General features: G+C 40.5%; 2 protein-coding genes across 2 annotated transcripts in view; one reads left to right on the top strand and one right to left on the bottom strand.

Moving 5' to 3' along the window:
- Rsph14 (radial spoke head 14 homolog) overlaps nucleotides 1-1670 on the top strand; it is a 76707-nt gene extending 75037 nt beyond the window's left edge. Inside the window, exon 6 of the mRNA XM_027923421.2 lies at nucleotides 1432-1670. Within this exon, the coding sequence (XP_027779222.1) occupies nucleotides 1432-1670 (239 nt within the window). The remainder of the gene's footprint in view (nucleotides 1-1431) is intronic.
- Nucleotides 1671-6584: 4914 nt separating this feature from the next.
- Nucleotides 6585-25167, bottom strand: part of LOC114081789 (sodium/glucose cotransporter 1-like) — a 60635-nt gene continuing 42052 nt past the window's right edge. The window contains exons 12-17 of the mRNA XM_071613527.1: nucleotides 15175-15343; nucleotides 12370-12585; nucleotides 9560-9662; nucleotides 8875-8886; nucleotides 6972-7075; nucleotides 6585-6794 (exon numbers count right to left, since the gene is read on the bottom strand). Of these exons, the coding sequence (XP_071469628.1) occupies nucleotides 6585-6794; nucleotides 6972-7075; nucleotides 8875-8886; nucleotides 9560-9662; nucleotides 12370-12585; nucleotides 15175-15343 (814 nt within the window). The remainder of the gene's footprint in view (nucleotides 6795-6971; nucleotides 7076-8874; nucleotides 8887-9559; nucleotides 9663-12369; nucleotides 12586-15174; nucleotides 15344-25167) is intronic.

The raw sequence follows: 25167 nt of genomic DNA, 5'->3' as shown, positions 1-25167 counted from the left end.
CCATACCCTCAGCCCAGGACTCCCAGATAGTCAGACTTTCATGCTGTCACCCAACTCTGAGCTAAGAGAAGAGACCTGAGCTGATTTCTATACCTGATGGGCTGGGATCTGATTTTTCCTTCCCACACTTGAGAACCTCTGAAAGCTGTCTGATCTTCCCTCTTGGCCGACACTCATCTGTACCAGCCCTGTGCCCCATGCTTCCTTTGCATCCAACAGAGTATTCACTGAACCTTGGATTCATGATCAATATACTGCAAAGTCTCCCTCAAACACATTCTCCCAGAAACTCCCACAGGACCTAATAGTAGAATTTGAGACACAAAGAGGAGGTGAGATTGGGGCCTTCTCAGAGGTCACAGCCCTGCTTTCCATTGTGTGGTTAGGATGCTGACTACATAGGAGGGTAGGGGTGCCCTCTGTGCATTCATCTTGGGGAATCTCAGCTCAGGCTTCCTGTGGGGGCACTTGGAGGGCCAGGGGCCTCATAGGAGCTCAGGCAATGGCCAGAGACACAGAGTCCAGAAGCCAGGCATGTAAGGATAACTGATCCCCAGAAGGCATTTTGGTGGGTAGCCTCTGAGTCCCAGTCATGTGATGGGCACTGAACTGGACAATGGTAACCCATAGTTCTCTGCCTCTGGGGTCTATAGTTGGCAGGAGAGGCAGAATGATAAGTGATGTGGAGAAGTGTTAGCATTCCAGAGGGCCAGACATCCCTTGAGAGGGGCTTGGGAATCAACCCAAAGGACAGAGTTAGCAGGATAGAGACGGAGACTCCCCTCATCCCTCTACATACCCATCTTGCAGCAAAGGAGTTTGCTGACTGTGTGTTAAGGAGAGTATCTTCTGTACATATAATGTCTGAGGGCAAGAAAAATATGGATTGTTTTGTTGTTTTTCTTCTCTTCTCGTCTGTTCCCTTTCCCCTTTCCTCTCCTCTTCTCTCCAAACCTCTCCTCTCCTCTCCTCCCCACCTTTCTCTCTCTCTCTCTCTCTCTCTCTCTCTCTCTCTCTCTCTGGTAGAGCTGAAGATAGAATCCAGGGCCTTGCATCTCTTAGGCAAGTGTTCTACCACTGAACTAGGACCCCAGCCCTCCTATGAGTGTTTTTGTGCCAGGTGTTGAATAGTTGCTTAAGAAATTTTTGCCACATGAATGATTAGCTTTATATTTTAAAAGACAATTTGTTTTGTCTTAATAGACTGATTGTAGTGTAAGAAAGAGAATGATGGAGAGAAGCCAGTTAGGAGTCTGGAAGAGCAGGGTTGAGGGGGTCTAGGCTGAACTCCACAAGAGTGTAAAAGAGATGAGGAGAAAGGAGGGTGATATAGGGTGATGCCTCCCCTTGAAACAGCACAGGCAGGAGGGCAGGGGGAGGAAGGCCTCCTCAGAATGACTGGTTAAGAAAGCTGGTGTTGGTGGTCTACAGGGAAGTATGCAGCCCTGGATTCAGAAGCCATCCAGCCACTCCTGAAGCTTCTGTTCTCACCTCTGATCAAAGTGCGTCTGAATGCCACCAAGGCCCTCACCATACTGGCTGAGGCCCCTGAGGGTCGCAAGCTCCTGCAGGGCCACGTGTTCAACTTCCGTAATCTCGAGATGGATCAAAATGAGGCTGTAAGGAGGGCAGCCCACATTGCTATCAAAGTGATCGAATGGAAACCCTGAGCCCCTCATTGGCCCAGATCCAATAAGCTACCTGTGTGCCTGAATAAATGGGCAGAATCTTTATCTCAGGTCTCAGTGGTACTTTATATTCCTGGAGCATTGTCACATCTTTCTTTCTGCCAAAGGATAAATACCAGGCCCAGAGATACTGGGTACTGATTGGCACAGACCCAACCTAGGGCAAGGAATGAGTAGGAGGTGACCTTGGGAGCTTTGCTTTCTCTAGAGCCCAGACTGCCCTTAGCAGGTAAAAAGTATGGCTGAGTCCTTCAGGACAGGATGGTAGGTAGGGAGTTGGGATGGGGGTTGGAAGGAACACTACTGGACCAGGCACTAACCAAGCTTTGTACACCATAGTGCTGAGGCCCGTGGAGTGCATGTGGGTGTGGTTCTGCTGAGCAGTCTCCTCAGTGCCCTGTCCAGCCACTTCTGTCCCTTTCCCACAAAGCATGGCAGGAAGCAAGATGATGATCTGATGCAGAGTCTCCCCAGGGGAGGATGACTAGGTCATAAGAGGATCCACCAGGGTTGAGCGCACAGGACAGGGATTGATTTTAGTTTTTTCCTTAAGATTTTCCCCTTAAAACAGCTTCATTGTTCTCCAAAGCAAGGAATTCACCAGGTCACACTCCCTTCTGGGCTGGCCGGAAGCCCCCTGCACCTCCCTCTTCCTTCTTAAGCTTTCCTGGCTGCAGAGCAGCTCTGCATTGAGATTGCCTCCCGCCTGTGCCTTCATTCATCTTCTCCCCCTGTAATGAGATCAGCTAGAGAGGCTGGGAGCTCAAGGAAGGGGAGAAGCTGGGCTGAAGAGTCGGGTAGTTCTGAGGCATGTGGATAAGGTCAGAGGAATGGTCAAGAGAGCTCTTTTGTTTCTCCCTACCCAGCCCTGCCTGGTTTGGCCATGCCACAGCTCCTCTGGTTTTGGGGGACAAGCAGTGATTCCAACCTCAGTTGAAGGACCACAAGAATTAAGCCTTAGGGTTGTGCCTTTACAGTAAAGCCTTAATCTTTACCCAGAAATTTTTGAGGTTCCCTCCTCACCAACCAGGAATCTATTCAGGGAGATGTTCTCAGGATAAAAATTATCAGCAAAACCAGAATCCCAAGTGAACCTGTTCTTGCACTCTTTTCAGTGAGCCCCAGGGACCCTCACTTTTCTCGAAGAAACACAGAGAAGTTTGTGTCCTTGGACTTAAAGGATTATCCCAAGTAGACCTTATTATGAAAGGGACTGGCTATTGGCTCAAGCTGAGGTTTCAGATTCAATCCCATTCTCAAGAAAAGACCTATTAGAGGAACTCTTTTTCCCCCCAGTCAAGGAAGCAGATACTTGCTCCAGGGACTCCAATGCCTCATGTCCCAGTCCTGTGTCTACCCATAGCAAATTGGCTTCACCTTTCCACAGGCTCTGGCTAAGGTCACCAATTCCCTGTCACCAAGACTCTGATTTTGTTCTCTGATATGGAAGCCTCTTTGTGTGTGGGTAGTATGCTGGGGATTGAGCCCAGGGGTGCTCTTACCATTGAGATACATTCCCAGAACTTTTAATTTTGAAACTGGGTCTCATGAAGTTGCCCAGGCTGGCCTCAAACTTGTGATACTTCTTCCTCAGCCTCCTGAGTTGCTGGGAGGAACCATCTTTTGTTACTTCACCAGTGGTATTGGTATTTCTCACAGTTCTGTTCTAGGCCCTCTCATCTCCCATTTTTTCCTGCACAATCTTATCTGCCTGGCAGTGAGCCTCCTTACCTCCTGTCTTAGCTGGGCTTGCCCTCTACCCTTTTTCTCCCAATTCTGGGTTTCTAGCACCAGTCTTCTCTTCTGAGTTTTGATTCCTTAATCATAACTGAACATCTATCCCTAAATGTCTCCAGGCAAGAATTAATACCTGCCTTAACAAATTATTTCAAAACATGGGGAAGGGGACATTTTCCAAATCATTCTAAGAACAGTATCCTGATACCTAAATGAGACAAAGAAATCACAAGCAAATAATAGAGCAATATTTTTTTATGAATATAGACAAAAAACTCAACAAATATTCATATGACAAATCCAGAAATGTATAAAAAGCATTATATACCAGGACCAACTGAGATTTAGATGTTCCAGAATGCATGATTGATTTATGTGTAAATCACTTAATGTAATTCTGTAGCTGAAAGAAACAATTATATATAGCTATTTCTTTAGACGGAAGAAAGGGCAAAAGTCAGAAAAATCACTCTACAAAATCCAACACCCATTTATGAGTAAAAACAAAAATAAGCTGGGTACAGTGACACATGCCTGTAATCCTGGTGACATGGGAGAATGAGGTATGAGCATTGCAAGTTTGAGGCCAACCTTAACAATTTTGCAAGGCCCTAAGCCACTCAGCAAGACCCTATCTTAAACAATAAAAAGGACTGGGAATGTGACTTAGTACCCCTGGGTTCAATCCCCAGTACCAATAAATTTAAATAAGCAAACCCAAACAAGACTCTCAGCAAACTAGGGATAAAGGGGAACTTCCTCAATGTGACAAAGAACATCTGCAAAAACTCATAACTGATATTGTATTCAGTGGTAGAAAAATTGACTGCTTACTCTGAGATCAGAAACAAGACAAGGATGTTTTATCTTACCACTTCTATTCAACATTGTCCTGCATCTTCTAGTTAGGTCAATTGTACAAGGAAAGAGATAAGGGGCATCCAGATTGGGGGGAAAAAAGCAAACTGTTTTCATTCACAGATTACATGATTTTATGTAAGAAAACTCATATGCTTAAACACTGTTAGAACTAATAAACAAGTACAGCAGTGTTGCAGGATGCAAAAATCAATATACAAAACTAATTATATTTCTAAACACTAACAATGAACCATCCAAAAGTGAAGTTAAGACAATTTCACTTGCAAGAGCACCAAAAAAGAAAAAGCTAATTAGGAAAAAATTGAGAAAAGAAGTAAAGTAAGTGCAAGACTTGTGCACTGAAAACAAAACACTGGTTAAACATTAAAGAACTACATAAATGGAAAGACATCCCATATTCATGGATGAGATGACTGAGTGCTTTCAAAATGTCAATAAACATTTTTCACACAGCTCCAACTCACAATGTTAAAAATGAAGCTCATATTTCTCCCATGCCTGTTCTTACTCCAGTGTGTTCAAACCAGAGTCACCTCTGGCCCCTTCCTTCAGAACCCCCTTCTTATTACCTTTTAGCCACTCACTTGTATTGTTTCAGTGGTTGGTTTCCTAGTGGGGGTTCCTGCCTCCTTTCATCTTTCTAGCAGCAGCCAGCAAATCTGATCCTATCACTTTCCTGCCTAAGTTCCCAAAGCATACAAGGCCTTCTTTCTAGTCAGGCACAAGACTTTTTACTTTCCACCATTCTTCCACACACATGCCATATTTTCAACGGCTTCAAAGATGCCTTGTACTCTAGCCTCAAATCTTCCCACACATAGAGTCTTCCATTATTAGGCTGACTTCTTTCTTCCCTAACTCTAAGGCTATGTGAATGCCTACCAGGCATTTCTGCAGCATACACATGATGTACTAGGTAATTGTGTAAACTTCTGTTCACCCCCTTGAGTGCTTTGTTCCCTTGCTGAGCCTCAGTTTTCTCCTCTGTGAAATGTGGTTAATTCTAGTCCTTCCACAGGTGGTTCTGTGGCTTGAATGTGATAAAGCATGTATGGGCATGAAAATGGCAGTCCACACAAAATATAAGCTATCATCACTATTGTTTGCTTTCTTGCATAAGCTCTGAGATCAGTTTCCATGTGCTTTGTTTAGAGCTACTTCCTAGAGGCACACAGTAGGCATTCAAAACTGTCAGCTAAGGATTAGAGAAAAGATGAAGAGCTGGTTCTTGTGAATGGGCATTCAGAGTATGATTTTCATGATGCTGGGTGTGCCTCCCCCAGATCACTTCAAGGCATCTGAAACATTTCCTAGACACAAATAATTTATTTTGGTATGAGAAGGAAGAGGAAGGAGAGGTTCAGGGAGCCCTTATAGAAACACAGCCCAGGAGTGGCCTATATCTGCTAGCTAAAGGGAATCTAACACCTGGGCCCAACTCCCATTAATGTCAGACCGGGAGTGTGATGGGGAGAGCTAGCATAGAGGGACTTTCCCCTTTCCCTGCCCTTCAGGGATACAGTGAGGCAAAAGTCAAAACAGTGGTGAGTTGCATGGAGGCCAATTCTGTTAGAACAGAGGCTGCCTAGGCCCCACCCATGGTCCAGGCAGGAGCTGGAGTTTCCAACTGTATGGCAACTGTTGTTCCATGGCTTGTGGTCATCAGCACTGGGTACCCTTGAGTGAGATACCCCAGTAGGGTGGGAAAGCGGGTAGGGCTTACACCATATACAACATCTTTGCCAGCAGGGTCATACATCAAAAATGAAGAGACAACAAAACAGTGGAGAGTCGGCATAGGAAGGAAATGGTTATAGTCAAGTAAACACAAGAAAAAAAATACCCCCAATATATCTAGAGATTTATTTGTTTATTTATTTATTTATTTATTTATGGTGCTGGGGATTGAACCCAGGGCCTTGTGCATGAAGGCAAGCACTCTACCAACTGAACTATATCCTCAGCCCCCAAATTAAATTTAAAGTGAAAGTTAGTGCTTATGCAGTAGAACCATTTGGAGAAAATGACTCATTTTGGAGAGGAGCAGATGTTCTCATTTACATAGTCTCTATAATCTTGAATGGACTTTGTTCCGTCCCCCTATGGCAAGCATGACCAGCAGCTGGTCACATTTGATTCATGACACCAAGGGAGAGTTTCCATTAGTATAATCCTTGACCCCATATCCTTGGGTCTCCCATATCTATTTCATGATGAGGGAGTCTGGGAAAGGCAGCAGCCCTGCCTGCCCTCTGGACAACTCCAGCATGAGCTGTTTCAGAAGAAGTAGATGTGGCTGAGGACTACAAGCATAATCAAGATGATCCCACTGGCATTGACCATCCAGAATGGCTCTTCTGATATTTCACCCCACTCTGTACCTCCTGCCTTTTTCTTGGTATCCTCCATCTTCCTGGTTGCTGTTTTGGGGACTAGAATCTCTGTACCTCCTGACATATCACCATGCTCCATCCTCTCTTTGGTCTCCTCCATCTTCCTGGTGGCTGATTTTGGAGCCAGCATCTCTGTACTTTTTGATATATCACCATGCTCTATCCTTTCCTTGGTCACCTTCAACTTCCTGGTTGCCTCTCCTGGGGCCAGCACCTCTGTACTTTCTGTACCTTCTGCTATGTCACTATGCTCTACCTTCCCCTTAGTTGCCTCCATATTTTCCTTTGTGGGCTTTTCAGGGGCCAACTTGGGGCCCAGATGTGGCTCCAGGCCACAGAACAGGTTCCAGGTCTTCCAGAGGCAAGTGTTGGCTTCTAGAACATAAGGAACGGGAAAAGGTCAGGAGGCATGCAGGGTATGACACAGGAGGTAAGATCTCATAGGGAGTCATGTCTCAACAGCAAGTCCAGTATGCAATCCAACAACTCACTCCTAATAAAGAAGTGTTCAGCCTAAACATGGAATGTCTATAACCATCCTTAGAGATGTGACTGAGGTAGATGGTGGGACAAAGGACTTAGGAAACACTCTGGGGGCAGAGTAGGGCTCCAGAGCTATCAGCTGTACCCAGAACCCTAATTGGGAAGCTAAGTATCATGGGAGCACAGTCCTTCCATGTGCACCCTGCTGTGCCGTGGCAATGCCATTCCCTGTTTCTATAGGTCTAGAACAAATGGTAGCTGGTCCTCTGAGCATGTACTCTGCCTAGGTCTCTAGTCTTTGGAGGGTGGAGGAAGCCCTGCAAGTCCTGGAAATAAGACACCACTCTCTTTGGCAGCTTCTTGGAAAATGACTTCTCCCAGCAGCTGCCAGTCTCTCTGGCAGTAGGGCTCAGTAGGGCATTTGCAGATGCCTAGGTCCTTGTAGGAACTTTCTCTTGTACAGGAGGGGAGTCTAAGAATCACAGAAAGTTTTTCATTCATTTTCTTAAGGCAAACTAGTGGAAATACATAACTGTGGAGCTTGAATTTTACTCTAGTGTCTGTGCTATGGATGCTGGCTTGCCCCTTGGGACTGGTTTAGGCTCAGGTCAGCACCACGGTCAGCTCCCAGCACACTAGTATGGGCCCAGTGGCTGCCTGGGATTTGTCCTTAGAGCCACTCCTGGGAATGGTTCCCTCCTGGATGACAACACAACCCTATTTTAGTCAGAGTGGGCTCTCAGCATTGGGCACCGTGACATCTTCTGTCTCATCCCATTGGACAGCCTCCAAGTCAGTGTCTCCTGCAGTGGAGGTTGAGAAGGCATCAGGGATGATGGAACCCATCTGACACGGATGGAAGAGTCTGTTAGAAGGGAAAGGGTGTCTGTAGCTGGAGAACCTTAAAGCCAGTGACACAGGTATATGTTTGGGATGAGAAGTCTGATCACCAGCCACACTCTTGCTTCTGTTCTCAGACACCCAAGTTATAACACTGTCATGAAGCTTCCAGGACCTAAGAGGCAGCTGGAAGAGGCAACTAGAATTGAAAAGGCAACCAATTGTTCAGCCACAGCCCAAAGGCACAACTGTCACCTCAAACAGACAAGGCAGTTTGATGGGCAGCTGTCTGGTCTAGAGGCTGAAAGGCCATACTTTGGAGTGAAACTGCTGGTTTTAAATCCCAGCTCTACCACTGTCTGGCCATCTATGGGGACAGGGACAAGTTATCTGACTGCCAATTGCCTTAAAGTCCTCAGTTTTAAAATAGTAGTGGTATTTATCAAATGTGAGTATAATTTTGGCAGCATCTGGAAGATTGTGGATACCCAGAGGGTCAGCTTAAAGAAGAACTGTCAGCAGACATCAGAAGGAGCCTCTAGGAGTATAGGGACCTATGCCCAGGGGAGACCACTGGGGCTTTCCCCAACCAAATGCACATCTTCTTTTGCAGGTGTCAGGAGGTATCCCTGATCCTTTCTGGACTCTGGACTTCCCCAAGAGGAGTGCATACAACCCTGCCCCAGCCAGAACCCTGCTTTCTTCCTAGCTAGGCCTTTTTCTTCTCTCCCTTCCTCCCACAAACTCATAGCCTCTTCACCACTCTCTACCCCAGGCTCAGGACTAATCTCATTATGTCCTTTATCCCTGTTTGCGTCAGGGGCTGCAAAAAGCTCAGGTCACCTCAGCACCCCCCCATGTCCCTGAATACTCTTTTTCTGACCTATCTGCTGAAAACCTTTCTTTTACTCTCCGAAGGCCCAGGGCTTCAGCCTCTCCCAGAGACACTCTCCCCCTTCTTTCTTGGACTGAAACCTAGTTATTCCCTAGACCTGCTTCTGCGGTGCCCTCTTAGGTAGGGCTGCCCCTCCCTCCCTGCTCCTCTATCCATACTATAGAGGGCAGTCTCCTGTCCCCTTCACTGACTGCTCCCTTCCTGGCACCACACCATCAGATAGCTCTGTTGGAGGTGCAACAGTGTGTAGCTAAACCCAAAGACCAGTTCTTGGGCATGGTCTTTCTTCACCTATCAGTGTTTGCCTCAGTGATTTACCTCACATTTGAAACACTTGAGGACACCAGGCCCTTCTGATTTTCTTTCCTCTTTCTGGCTCCCCCTTATTGCCTGAGTGCCCCTTTCTTCAATCCCACCACCTCCAGGAGCCACTCAGCACAATTCCTTTCTTCCCCCTCAGCCCTGCCTGCTAACTATGGATGTTGGATGGCCTCACAAGCAGGGAGGGAGGGGGCAGCCCTACCTAAGATTATTTCTGAGGATGAAGATAGTGAGGCAGAAGGTGCTAGGTCAGCAACACAGGTGAAGCATTATTCTAGACCATGTCACACAGGACCCCTCCAAGGGCTCTTCTTTCTCACCTTCCTGGGGTGGGGGATTGGGGAATCTCTTCCATTGTATATCTGTGTCTAGATCCACTCTCTCCTCTCGGCTGTTGCGCAAACTCCAGCAGAGCCCATGAAGCTGGAGGGTGGAGAAAACAGGGGCATGTCACCACTGGGCCCTGTCATGCAGCCAGAGAGTACCACAGCCCACAGCTGGGACTAGGATCCTGATGGACTGAAAAGAGATCTGGTTGTCAGACTATAACAAAAGATGGAAGGAAGGTGGGATGGGAAATCATAACTACTATGATTTGGGTTTTAGTTCTGGCTAAGGTATCATGTGATTGTGTGATTTTTGCAAAGAGTGGTACAAAGAGTGTGTCCTTCAATGTAAAGCAAGGGGTTGGACACAGTGAGCTCAGGGCTCTTTTCCATTTTGAGGGTCCAAGAATATGCACCCCTCAGGCTGGGAAAAGTTGCCCATTACCCTTGTGGTACCCTCGTTCTGGTGGTTTTGGGGAAGCTGCTGTCATTCCAGAAGCTGCTATACAGAGCATCAGACACAGCAGGAATGCTGCCCAGGAGGGGTTGTACCTGGCCCTGGAGTAGAACTTGATTACTCAAATTCAATAGCATATTTGCAGATGCTAAAGAGGAGCAATCCATTTCCTTTCTGGTCTCTAATTCTTCTCTCTTCCTAAAAACATATGAAAAGTAACAAAACTTTGGGAAGTAACAAAACTCAAGTCAATTGCTGCTTCTTGTGGGGGAAGGTTAGGGTAGCAAAAGCACAGGTGAACATTTTTTCCAAATCCAAGTCTGTTCAAGAATATAATGCATCCAAACCTATTAAATCAGCCTTGGTGCAGTCTAGGTGAATTCCTGCCTTGAATGGTTTTCTGTTAATACACAATGGGCTGCTCATTAGCCTTGCTGGCTGGGCAGCCTCCCCAGCCTGCCCCATTCCAAGACTCAGCCCTGTCTTTCAAATTAAAATGTTGGGACTACAATTTTGTTCTGTTATTGATAGACTCAGCTTAACTTTTAAATAAATTTCTTGATAGTGCCATATACAGTTTGCCTTCCCAGCAACACTATCAATCTCCTGTGGATGAGGTCACTGGATGTGCTGGCAGGGCCTGGATCCTAGTGATGGAGAGCATCTATGTGCTTCTGAGCATGGATGATTTGGGGGCAGAAGGTCCTACCTCCCCTGGTTGTGGTGAGCAGAGGTGCCATTTGGAAGGCTCAGGCCAATGCCTGGCATGTTGTCACTGATCCAAAAGTGCTACTTTTTCTCTCAGGTTCCTCCCCTCTAGGCAGCTACTTTGTCTTTTCTAGAGAACTGGTGCTTTGCTAGGGAGCTGGGAGACACTCACTCGGCTGAGTAAGTGAGAAGTGGACACAAGGAAGCTGGCAGTAAGAGAAAAGTGGAAAAGAATGCCAACAATCTGAACAATGAAGGCCCTGAGCAGCAGGAAACTTAAAGTCAGCCACCCCCAGGGTTTCAAGACGTTAGGAGTAGGGGAGTCCCTCATGCTGTCACTGATTCAAGAGAATCTGCAGTGGAGTGTGAGCATCTGGCTCTTCTCTCCATTCATTATCTTCCTTTTCCAACTGGGCTGTGTATGCAAGAGAGGAATGAATCAAGTGGAAAATAATAAGAAGAAAGAGGGACTGGGGATACAGCTAAGTTGGTAGAGTACTGGCCTCGCATGCACAAGGCCCTGGGTTCAATCCCCAGCACCACCAAAAAAAAAAAAAAAAGAATACCTTAAGTACATGTATGAAGACACAAATGGTGTGACTCTACTTTGTGTACAACCAGAGTTATGAAAAATTATGTTCTATATGTGTAATATGAATTGTAATACATTCTGCTGTCATATATGACAAATTAAAATGAACAAAAAGAAAAAAAAAGAGTGGCCAAAACAGAGCTGGAAATCTCTGAGGTTTGCAGTCTTCCAAGTTTACCTGTCCTTTAACTCAACTTTTGATAATAGAATACCAGCTTTTGTCCAGATTCTGAGCAAAATTGTAAGAAAGGCACTGGCTTTACATACTTATGCCCTTCTGAGTTTCTTCACTAAACTCCAGATCTCTTGATTGCTGGATGGATGACCAGGACCCTTACTCCTTCCACTTTCTGCTGAGGTCAAGTCCCTGTCCTGCTAAGATGCCCAAGTAGGTGATATGGTGGAACCAGTGTGAGCTTTAGAGTCAGGTTGGAGCCCAGGTCTGCTGCTTACTAGTTTTGCTACTTTCAACAAATTACTTAACTTCTCTGAGCCCAGGTAAATAAACATCTAAAACTGTTAACTAACGCCTGCCTCCTGGGAAGTAGGAAATGGTTTATGAGAAGGCTAAAGCATCTGTGCCTCCCTTTTCCCAGAAGCTTAAATTCCTCTGGGTGGGCAACAGCTGGAACTTCCCTGATTACATTAATTCATATTGAGGTTAGTGAATTTAATACTTCCAAGGAAAATTTGTATTTTATTAGCAAAATTATCAATCTAAATGAATACTTTAATTGCAGATCATTGAAGAGTTTTTAGTTTTTTGGGGGGGTAATGCTGGGGACTGAACCCATGGGCTGGCACATGTTGGAAGTGCTAAGAATTCTACCACTGTGCTACATTCCTAGCTACTAGTGTTTTTTTTTTTTAAACAAAGGCAAGCCATTTTTTAAATAGGCAAATTATTTCTGTGTCACATTCCTATTTTTGACCCACCATCTCCAACCCTCCCACTTCCAAAGAGGAATCCAGGCACTCTTTACCAATTTGCTGCACCCTGAGACTATGAAGTCGACCCCCCTGAAGCATCTTAATAGCAGCACTTACATGTTTATCCGGAATTGGGTCTGTGATTAAGGAGATCCCCAGAATGCTCAGAAGACTAACTAGGAGGAGGAACATGCTAAAATACAGGTAGTGCATGCCACAGATAAGCATGGGACACTTGATGCTGTTCTCGCAGGTCTGGAGTCCGTAGGCTAACTCGGCCAGCAGTCGAAAGACACCAATCACAATTCCAAAAATCATCCCCCAGAAGGCACCCTGTCAAAGGAGGAACCCAACAGAATTACTTGGGAAGAAGACATATGATGAGACAAACCACTTTCCTCATTCCCCTTGCTAGTTGGGTTCTAAAACTGGTTATAGTTAGGGGATTGATACCTTGCAGAAGATAGTATGAACAAGTGAGAAGATGCCAGATTGGAGACACTGGTACTATCTCTTAGGTTAATTAGAGAACTTAAGAAAAATTGGAAACACTATTAAGTGAGACCATCAATTGGCATCTCAAAGTAAATGTGTCCAAAAAGAACCCCGTGGCACCTCCATTTCCCTCTTTGCTCTGATGCCTTTTCCCAAGCTCTCTGGCTCCTTTCTTTTCATCCTGCTATCCCACCAATCCTTCAGCAAACCCTGTTGGCTCTAACCATACAATGTATCCAGAATCTAATTCCTTGCCATCAACTCCATAGCCACCATGTTAATCCCACTCTGCCATCTTTTCTCACACAGCTGGGTTCCCCACTTTAGACTTCTAATTGCCCACTGGCCTTGCAGAAACCAGAATGGTCTCTTGAAGCTTACATTAGAGAATGCCATGTCTTTATCTAGACCTTCAGTGGCTTATTATCACCTGCCATCATACTCAGATCTCAACCCCACACCACAGTTGACCTTGCCTGGTTCTGCTACTCTCCCTTGGTAATTCCACTCCAGTTGTAATGTCCTTCTTGCATCTTGAACCTACTCACTTTGTTCTTGGCGTGGGCTTTGTACTTGCCCTTCTTTTGACTTGGCTTTCTCTGTAGATCTTGGTATTTCTGCCTCATTCTTCAGGTTTTAGATTTTAGGTCATTTCCTTAGAAGAAGTCTCTTGCCACCTTACCTCATATCCTTGTCTGCCCCATCCCCTAGCTTTCCCTGCTACCTCTGTGATCCTTTTTAATATTTTAAACAGCACTATGTCACCATCATTAATCTTTATCTGCTCAATGTGTTTCTTTTGTCTCCAGTTAGATACTCCATGAGAATAAGGACTTGATCTTGGCTTTGGAAGTGTATTTGGAGTCTGATTCAGGAGGGGCTGAATGTCAGAGGAAAGAGAGAGATAGGCAAATACTGTGGGAGAAAGAGCTAAACCAAAAAGCCAAGGAGAAGATCCACAGGAACTAATTCCTGAAGGAGATGGGCAGAAGCTAGATGAACCCACCATCCAAAACAGGGTGGAAGAGAGGGCCAGAAAAAGTGCTCTAGGTTAAAGAGGTTACATGCAATTTGGTTGCAACCATGGACTGGGGGTAACCAGAAAGTCCCTCACCAGATCCCTCCATTTTCCTTGGTGATTCCCCCATACCCTGAGGTTGGTGTTATAGAAGAGAGGTAGAGTCCCCTGACTACCTTCCTCTCTTGATATGCCCTTCCCAGGAAATCAAAAGCAACTCTGGCACCCAGACTGCTTCCCCTGCATTCTTGCTGCTAAATTGGGTCCTGGTGAGCTGGGTGGAAAAGGAGCACTGGCAGGGCATCTTCAGGGTTGAACATCTCATTTTTTTAAAGAAGGAAAAAGGGAAGACAAAACAAAATAAAAAGAAAATGGAACAAAACAAACGAACAAGAAGATTGAACACCTGAGATGAGCCTGGGAGAAAGTTTCAGTCAGGTGGAATATCCTGGCAAAGCAAATAGCTTATAACAAATGAAGAGAGACCAAAGATAGCAGGGGACAGTATAGCAATCAGCACTGACTGGTACCTAGGGGCTGGGCATAGGGAGGACAAGTCGTGGGAGATGGGCAGGGACAGATCACAGAGGGCCTTAGGTGCCATGCTCAGTAACGTGAGGATCAATCACTCAGTGCTGTCTAGGGAAACAAAAAAGTTTAACAAATTACTCAAAAATTAAAAAATAAAAAAGAAAAGAGTCAAGGAAGCTATACTTTAAAAGTCTTATTGATGAAATGATAAAACCATTAATTGAGATCTTTATTTGGTCTTAAGTGTGGCTGAAAGAGATGGTCCAAATAGTTACCTCCTCAATGCAGAGAAGGTGGAAGGAGCCTGCTGCTGTATATCCCCCATGTGAGTGTGGGACCACAAGGATGACACATCTGTGTACATTGGTAATGGAAGATTATTTTCTTTTTTCTTTTTTTAAAAGAGAGAGTGAGAGAGAGAGGGAGAGAGAGAGAGAATTTTTTTAATATTTAGTTTTTAGATTTCGGTGGACATAACATCTTTGTATGTGGTGCTGAGGATCGAACCTGGGCTGCATGCATGCCAGGCGAGCGCGCTACCACTTGAGCCACATCCCCAACCTGAAGATTATTTTCTTGCAGCCAAATATGCAGAAGGAAAAAGCATTCAGTTTTGTATCATCACCTCCACAAATGTAAGGTGATTAGTTTTGCATGGCATGGCTGAAAATGGATTACATTAGAAAGGATGGAAAACAAATCATTCTTTCCCTCCATGTATATAAGCAAGCTTGGGACAAATCTGCCCAAGAGGATATCGTCTTTCAGAAAGCAATGAAGGTCTCTTGAAGTACAAGAGACTCTCCTAGGGCAACCTGTTAAAGACCCCTACAGTGTGAATGCAGCAGCCCCTCACACCATTCCATGCCAACACCCACCTGTTCATTTACTCTTTTGCAAAATATAGCAAGCAGGGATACGGCAGTGACTGGTGGAGTCAGGTAACTCTTAGCAACATGTATGTATTCAAACAGGTTTTTACTGTGAGCTGTTTCTATAATACGGACCCAGGCAATGGTGACAGCAAGTAAAGCTATAATAAAAAACCTGCAAGTTAAACCAACAATTAGTGATGAGTTTGATGATTTTCCTCTGCTAATAAAATATCTACAACCATGTACTATTAATTCAGTTATTTCCTACTCTTTAATTTTATTATTATTATTTTTTTAAGTGCTAGGGATCAAGCCCAAGGCCTTCCACATGCTAATGAAGTGCTCTATCATTGAGCTACACCCCTGCCTTATTCCTTAGTTTAAATTCAGGTGCCCACTCATAAGTATTGGGGAAGAGGCGCTAGCAATACCCTTAAACACAAACAGGTGTCACAAGGCTATAGATGAAAGCCCTTAAACTTCTGAACAAATAAATCTGAGTATCTATACTAGACTGTCACCAAATTTGGAGGCTATATTTAACTAAATGTGGAGGGTCAGTCAGCCTTAAAATACATACTACATGAAAAGTACTAATTTCTTGAGAAGTAATTCATTTTTAAAAAGTTCATACAGATTACTCTGGCTCACAATTGTAAAGATTTCAGCAAGTTGAGAAACTTATTTTATGCAATATAAGTGAGAGTCATCACAAGGTGCAAAGGTGGTTCAATATTAGAAAATCAATCAGTGGAACCACTAAGATATTGAAGGGGAGTAAAAACCCATCTATATCCCAACTGACACAATGAAATATTTAACAAAATGTAACACAATGGAAATATATTTGGGATAATGAGTAAAAGGAACTACCTCAACATGATAAAGAACATTTACAAAAAACCCGTAAATAGTATCATACTCAATAATGAAAGACTGAAAGTTTTCCCTTTGAGATCTCTAAAAAAGAACCGAGGCTACAAATCTTCATTACCTTTTCTAAGGAAATGATTTTTAATGTATATCTATAAAATTACACTAAATCAAGTGTCATCCCAAAGATGAATAAATATTAATTACATATCAATAAGGGCTAAACATTATGAGAGAGTGAATATAAGCAAGAAAGGACCAATCCAACAAAAAAGAGGCAAAGAAACAAATTTGGTAATTATGAAATAGTTCACACTGGACTAACCTTCTCATAGGTGACAATGATAAACTCTGGACCACTTATAAAAATGTCTTAAAGACATTGAGAACAACTCAAACTGGACAGAAGTGGGAAGGAGTCCAATCCTTGAAATAAAGGAACTGCATGAAGTGAGATAGTTACACAGCTTTTCTACCAAGGGCTCTCCCTAGTCTTCCAGTGTGGAGTGTCCAGCAGTTAAACACAGAGTCCCATTCTTACTGAGTTGAGTTGATAGAGGTTGAGGATTCAGAGCAGTTGAAAAATGTGGGGAGAAATTCCAGAAATCATGGAGCCACAGATAAAGGGGATCCAAATCTGTACATAAACTTCTCTTGAATCCCTGGCTCACCTTGGAAAATATGCATGCGTAGAAGAATTTCTAAAGAGTCCACAACAGGAAACTGTTGGAAAGGCATAAAAAACTAAAGATTTCAGTTGCTGCTTACATTAAGAGAGACACAAATTAGAGTTGGAATTCCATTAAGTTAGAGGGGCTTTGTAATGACCTTAGGCTTTTCACTGAAATCCCGGAAGGGCCATATTTTAGGAATACAGACTCTATTCCAGGGCTAAGAATTTGCCATAAGACTAAGAGAAAAACTGAAACAAACTACTCTATCAAAGTATAAAATTACATCTTTATGAGTTTAAGGTGATCAGCTAACAACTTACCTGAATGTTAGGACAAAAATCAATACTTTATGGAGGAATGTGATCCAGAGTTCCTGCAATGTATCATACAAAATGTCTAGTATACATTAAATTTACTAAGCACATTAGGGAAAAAAAACATAAGCAATCAGTAGAAATGGATCCCAAGTTGACTCAGATATTAAAATTGGCAAACAAAGATTTCAAAGCAGCTACATTAAAGAATATGAAGAAAATGATGGTTATGAGTGAACAGACAGGAAACCATGGCAGAAAACTGGAAACCATTTAAAAGCTTTGGAAAGGAAGCATATAGAAATTCCAGAACTAAAATTCTGATTCAATATCTGAAATGAAAAATTTGCTGATTAGTCTTAACAATAGATTGGAAATGGCAGAGGAAAGAGCCAATAAATCCAAAGATAGATTGATAGAACTAAACTGAAGAACATAGAGAAAAAAATTAAAATAAAAACAAGTAATGATTTATGGGATAATATCAAAAGGGCTAATATATATGTAAGTAGAGTGACAAAAAAGAGGAGAAAACAAAGCAGAAAAACATGCTAAGAAAAGGTGGTCAAAACTCCCCAAATTCGGTGAATACCATTAATTTATAGATTTCAGCTCAGCAAAACCTATACAGTATAGACACACATGCCTGTATATGTGTGTGCGTGCGTGCACAGACACAACACACACACACACACACACAAACAAACACACACATTAATACCTCATAATAATACTGTCGAAAAGCCAAAAATGAGGGGAAAACTTTGAAAGTCACAGAGAAAAAAATATATATATATATTCATACAGAGAGCAAAAATATGAATTACAGCTGACTTCTCATCAGAAACAAGAGGGCAGAAGAGAACAGAACAGCATCTTTAAAGTGGTGAAAGAAAAATATTGTCAACCTAGACTTATATATTCAGTAAAAATGTCCTTCAAAAACAGGGATGAAAAAAAAATTCTGATAAACAAAAACTGAGAATCTGTCATTCTATTTTGTGCTGGTTTAACACAAAACCACAGACGGGATAATTTATAAAGAACAGATTTTTTTTTCTCAGAGTTCTGGAGGTTGGAAGTCCAAGATCAAGATGCTAGCATTTGGTGTCTGGTGAGTGCTGTGTCTTCTGGAGGAAAGGAACAGTATGTCCTCATGTGGCAGAAGGGCAAGAGAGCCTAATGCTGCTCTTATAAGGACCTTAATCCCATTCATGGCAGGGGGAGGGTGTCATGAACTAATCAGCTCTTAAAGTACTGAACTCTTGGGAGCTTGTTTGGAGGTTCTGACAGCGGAGTGCAGCAACTTGTATTTCTTGACCAAAACATAGTCATCCTCTATCAGGGAAGGTCGCCCCCTTCACTGAGCTTACTGCTTTGGGAGGGAGGTACTTGAAGTAGTGAGGCAGGAAGAGGATACCCACCTAGCCAGTCAAATCAGCCAAATCAACCTGGTGGTCAATAGAGTGACAGATGTAGCAGCCAGATAGCCCTCACATCCAGGCCTGAACTGTTAACACCATCACATTAACCATTAAATTTCAACAACTGAGTTTTGAAGGGGATACATTCAAATCATAGTACTAGCTACTTTAAGATTTATTGTAAATGTACAGTAACCAAGACACTTTAATACTGGTATCAAGATAGATAAGTAGATTATGGAATAAATGAATAAAAAAAGATCCATATGTTATGGCCTATTGATGTTAGCCAAAGGTGCTAAAATGTTGGGGAAGATATGAAGCAACTAGAATTGCTACACATTGCTTATGTACTCCTTTGGAAAATAGTTTGGCAGTTATTTATAAAGTGAAACATATGCCTACCCTTAGCCTATTAAGTCTGCTCATAGCTATTATCCCAGAGAAATTATACTTAGGTCCACAAAAAATCTTCTGTAAGAATGTTTAGAGCCCCAAACTGAAAACAATCCAGATGCCCATTAACAGTATGGCTAACCAAGTGTAGTACATTTATACAATGGGATACTAAAATTCAGCAAGAAAAATGAACAAACCATCGAAATATAAAAATACCTGGATAAATCTCAAAACACTATGTTAAACAAAGCCAGACACAAAATAGCATGAAACATATGATTATGCTCATATTAACTGATATTCTTAATCCTAATGTTAGTGCAATACATTTTCCCTTTAATGGTCTGTTTCTTTTATATCAGGTGTAAGTAATCTTTACTTACATACTCCAAGGTCCTGATTTCTTATAAAGCTTTATTGTTTTACTTTTCATGTTCAAATATATACAGTTCATCTGCAATGAATTTTTGTGTATAGTATAAGATAAGAACCACTATTCCTTTTTAAAGTTTAGCCCAAACCCTCAGTATCATTTGTTGAAAAATTCCTGTCCCCTACCACTTTCCTCATCTCTTTGCCATAGATCAAGCAACTATGCCTGTGGATCCTTTCTGTACTTTGCATTTTGTCATGTTGGTTTGTCTATACTTGTCCCCAAACCACATTGTTTTGGTTAGTATTGATTCACAATACATACTGGTATCCATTAATGTATATACTCAGTTTTGTTTATCTGCAAGAAATTTCCTTAGCTATTACTTGCTCTTTGTATTTTTATGTTAGAGTTGGTATGTCAATTTAAAAAAATTACTGCAATTTTGCCTGTTATTATCCTGAATAGGTAGAATAGTATGTATAGCATATTGTCAATACTAAATCTTCCAATTCATGTATATAGAATATTCCTGTACATATTTAGGTCTCATTAATATTTTCTCAACAATGCCTTGTAATTCTTGAGCAATTTTCTCACATCTTTTGGGATATTTATTTCTAGGTATCTGATATGGTTTTATGGTATTACAGGTGATAATGAGTAAAATGTTAATTCTTGTATTTTGATCTTGTTACCAATCTTCTTAAAATCACTTTTAAATTTTAACAATTCGTCTGTAAAATCTTTTATTATTTTATTTATTCCATCTCTATTCTTATGTAATTTATTTGCCTTTTTGGACTGGCGACACCTCCAGTACAATGTGAATTAAAGTAGCTATAATGGACATATGCACCTTGTTCCCACCCTCAGGGGGAAGGATTTCCACATGTAAATATTAAGTATGGTAAGTGCTATATTTAAAAGGTGTTTAAAAGTCAGAATAATTCTTAATTTGCTGAGATTCAAAGAAATAAGTGTTACAGTTTAAAAAGGATTTTTATCTAATGAGATGAGATTTTCTTTCTTCTTTTTTTTCAGTTGATGTGGTCAAGTACCTGGGCTATTTTTTAAAATTTTATTTTTGGTTCATGCATAATAATTGTACATACCTATGGGGTACAATATGATATTTCAACATATGTATACATTGTATAATAATTAATTTAGGCCAATTATCATACATTGATGGATTTTTAAATAATAAACTATTCTTGCATTCCTGAGTAAATTGCAGATGGTCATGGTATATTATTTTTCCTATATGTTGCTGGATCTCACTTGCTAATATTTTGTTTAAAAATTTTGCATCTATGTTCATATGTGCATAATATATATTACTCATATTTTCTTTATACCTTTCTTAGTCATTTTGAAAGAGAAGGATCTTCTAAGTAACATGCAGTTGGTTTTAAAAAATATAGTCTAATAATCTTAGCTCTTGAACTCAGGTATTTAGTATACTTATATTTCATGAAATTGCTGATAAATTTATTTATATATATCATGTTTTTATTCATTTTCTACTTAAGCCACCTGTTTAATGTTCTTTTCATTCTTTTTTTGGACTTCTTTCAGGCTACTAAAATATTTCTTAGTAGTTCTCCATTTCCTTCTATTAACTCTCTAGTTAAACATTCTTGAACTATATTATTCTCTTATTGCTTGGTTTCAAGATTACATACATCCTTGATATAGTATTGTCTTGTACAAGTTTTTTTTTTAAATTACATCCGCATTAATTTTAAAACATTAGAATATTTAAGTTTCATTTAACCTTTTCTCAGCCTTTTCATATATTATTTTCATATGTCATAAATCCCATGGACATTTTTTCTTATTGATGTTTTCAACAGTGCTATTTGTTTATATTTAGCATGTACTTATCCTGTCTGGTGCTCTTAATTCTCTGAAGTTCAATTCTATTTGGGTTATTCTGCATTAAGACTGAAGAATTTCCTTTAGTATTTCTTATAGTATAATAATTTCCTTTAGTATTTCTATAGTACAAGTATTTCTTATAGTACATGTACTGTAATGTTTCTTTTTCTCTTTCTTGCTTTATTTTGCAATGCTGGGGATTGAACCCAGAGCCTTGGACTTGCTAGGTAAGTGCTCTACCTCTGAGTTACATCCCCATCCCTTTTTATTTTATTTTGAGTCAAGGTCTTGCTAAGTTGTCCAGGCTGGTCTTGAACTTGCAATCCTCCTACCTCAGCCTCCCAAGTGGCTGGGATACAGGTGTACACCACCTGACCCAGCTTAACAAATTCCTTTAACTTGTATTTTTCTAAGAACATATTTATTTTACCTTCATTTTGGAGAATATTTTTGATGGGTATTGAATTCTAATTTGGTAGTTATTTCTTTAGCACTTGAAGATGCTATTCCATTGTCTTTTGGCTTCCACAGTTTCTTCCAAAGACCGTCTCTTTGTTGCTTATTTAAAGGTAATGTGATTTACTTTCCTATGGCTGCTTTAAATATATTCTAATTATATTCAATTTCCACCATAATGTAATCTAGGTATGGTTTTCTTTGTATTAATCATGCTTCAGTTTGTGGAATTTCTTAGGTTTCTGGAGAGCTGTCCATCAGTTTTGGACACTATCTTTTAAAAATTATTTCAGACCAATTTGTTCCTTTCTTTCTGTGATTTCAATATGCATATTATTACTCAGATTGTGCATCTTACTTGTATTTGTGTATTTCAGTTTGATACTATCAACTGATCCATCTTCAATAATTGTGTCTTTGGCTGTATTCAATTATTGAGTTCTTTTTTTTTTTTTTTTTTTGAGGTACTGAAGATCAAACCCAGTAGCACACTGAGTTATATCCCAAGTTCTTCTTATTTTTTACTTTGAGACAGGGTCTCATTAAGTCACCCTTGGTGACCTTGAACTTGCATTCCTTTTGCCTCAGCCTCCCAGCTGGGATTCTAGGTATGTGCCATGTTTGGCTTTCTCTGAGTTCCTAATTTCAGATATTTATTTTTAAATTATATAAAAACATCTTTAATCTATTCTATAAATTCTGATTTTCTGGAAGAATTCTCAATATTTTGTACAGTTTATAATCTCTTCCTTATATTTAAGTGTACATAATAATCATAGTTATTTTATTCTATTTTTGATTTTTAAAAAATTGTTCTTTTTAGATGTACATGGCAATAGAGTATATTTTGACATATTATACATACATGGAGTATAACTTATTCTAAGTAGGATCCCATTGTTGAGGTTGTACATGGTGTTGAATTTCATTGGTGGCGTATTCATATATGAACATGGGAAAGTTATGTCTGATTCATTCTACTGTCTTTCCTATTCCCATCCTTCCCTTCATTCTCCTTTATCTAATCCAATGAACTTCTATTCTATTTTCCCTACTTATTGTGTGTCAGCATTGCATATCAGAAGATTTTTGGCCCTTGGTTTTTGGGGACTGGCTTATTTTACTTAGCATTATAGCCTCCAGTTCTATCCATTTACCATCAAATGTCATAATTTCATTCATCCTTATGGCTGAGTAACACTCCATTGCACGCGCGCGTGCGCGTGCGCGTGTGTGTATATCACATTTTCTTTATCCATTCATCTATTGAAGGGCACTTAGGTTGGTTCCATAGTTTAGTAATTGTGAATTGAGCTGATATAAACATTGATGTGGCTGTGTCACTGATTTTAAGTCCTTTGGGTGTATGCCAAGAAGTGGGATAACTGGGTCAAATGGTGGTTCCATTCAAGTTTTTTGAGGAATCTCTATACTGCTTTCCAGAGTAATTGCACCAATTTGCAGTCCCACCACCAATGTATGAGTGTACCCTATCTCCCCTCATCTTTCCTAACATTTACTGTTGCTTGCATTCTTGATAATTGCCATCCTGACTGCAGTGAGATGGAATCCCAATGTAATTTTAATTTGCAATTCTGTAATTGCTAGAGATGTTGAACATTTTTTCATATGTTTATTGATTGATCTTATTTCTTCTTCTGTAAAGTATCTGTTCAGTTCCTTTGCCCATTTATTGACTGAGTTATTTTTTTTTTTTTTTTTTTTTTTTTGTGTGTGTGTGTGTGTTTGAGTTCTTTATATATCCTGGAGATTAATGCTTTATCTTAAGTGCAGGTGGCATGGATTTTCTCCCATTCTTGATTATTTCTTTTGCCGTGAAGAAGCTTTTTAGTTTCATACTATTCCATTTATTGATTCTTTTTTAAAATTTTTTTTAGTTGTTGATGGACCTTTATTTTTATTTACTTATATGCACTGCTAAGAATCGAACCCTATGCCTCACACATGCTAGGCAAGCACTCCACCACTGAGCTACAACCCCAGTACCCCATTTATTGATTCTTGATTTTATTTCTTGTGCTTTAGTAGTCTTGAGGAAGTTGGTTCCTAAGCTGACATGATAGGAAAGTTGGTCCTATATTTTCTTCTAGTAGGTACAAGGTCTCTGGTCTAATGCCTAGGTTTTTGGTCCACTTTGAGTTGAGTTTTGTGTAGAGTGAGAGATAGGGGTTCAATGTCATTTTGTTACTGTGGATTTGTTGAAGAGTCTAGTTTTCCTCCCATGTATGTTTATGGTGCCTTTGTCTAGTATGAGATAAATGTACTCTTGTGGGTTTGTTTCTATGTCTTCTTTTTTATTTTTTAGATCCTGACTATCACTTTTATGCTAAAAGCATGATGTAGGCTTTTAGTATTATACAGATGTTTTATTATGTTGAAAACACCTGCCAAATGTTTATTTTTATTTGTTGTTTTACATATACATACATGTGGTGCAACCCATCACAATTTTGATCCCATTCTTGTGGTTGTACATGATGTAGAGTTACACTGGTTGTGTATTCATATATTAGCATAGGAAAGTTATGACCAACTCATTCTACTGTTATTTCCTATTCTCATCTCCATCCCTTCCCTTCAATCCTCTTTGTTTAATCCAATGAACTTCTGTACTTCTGCTTCCTACCTGCCTTTGTTATGGGTTAGCATCTGTGTATCATGTCTCTGTGTCTTCTATTCTGTTCCATTGTTTTTCATGTCTATTTTGGCACCAATACCACACTGTTTTTGTTACTATAGCTCTGTAGTATAATTTAAAGTCTGGTATTGTGATGCTTCCTGCTTCACTTTTCTCACTGAGGACTTCTTTGGCTATTCTGGGCCTCTTTATTTTCCAAATGAATTTCACGATGTTTTTTTTTTTTTTAATTTCTATTAAGAATGTCACTGGAATGTTACTAGGAATTGCATTGAATCTGTGTAGTACTTTTGGTAATATGGCCATTTTGACAATTAATTCTGCCTATCCAAGAACAATCATGGTTATTTTAAAGTCCTGGTCTGCTAACATCACCTGTGGGTCTGCATTTTATCTATCTATCTATCTATCTATCTATCTATCTATCTATCTAACTATCTATCTATCTATCTATCTATCTATCATAGTGAGAGAGACATTCTTGTCTTGCTACATCATTAAGCATGATGTAGGCTTTTAGTAAAATACAGATATTTTATTATGTTGAAAAGCACCTGCCAAATGTTCTTTTCATCATCTGTGAACAGGGTATACACTTTTTTAAATATTTGATCTGTTATTATGGTGAGTTATATTACTACATATCCTAATACTGAATCATCCTTATATTTCTGGGAAAAAAAATCATGGCTGGTAATAATATATTATTTTTTTATGATATTATTGGATTTGTGTTGGACATTTTATTTACATTTTTGCATTGATATTTTAAAATGAGATTAGTCTTTAGTTTCAATATTTTTCAATGCTATATTTGTTAAGTTTTGGCACCTATAGCTTGAGCTTCATAAAATGAATTCATCTACCTTTTTTTCTATATACTTTAAAACTGAAATCCATTTCTTAAAATTTCTCAGAAAATTGTTTTTTCAAACATGAA

This window comes from Marmota flaviventris, chromosome 1 (genome assembly GCF_047511675.1).
Source record: "Marmota flaviventris isolate mMarFla1 chromosome 1, mMarFla1.hap1, whole genome shotgun sequence".
Lineage (NCBI taxonomy): Eukaryota > Metazoa > Chordata > Mammalia > Rodentia > Sciuridae > Marmota > Marmota flaviventris.
The sequence above is the reverse complement of the archived record's forward strand: the minus strand, read 5'-3'. Positions and strand labels throughout refer to the sequence as shown.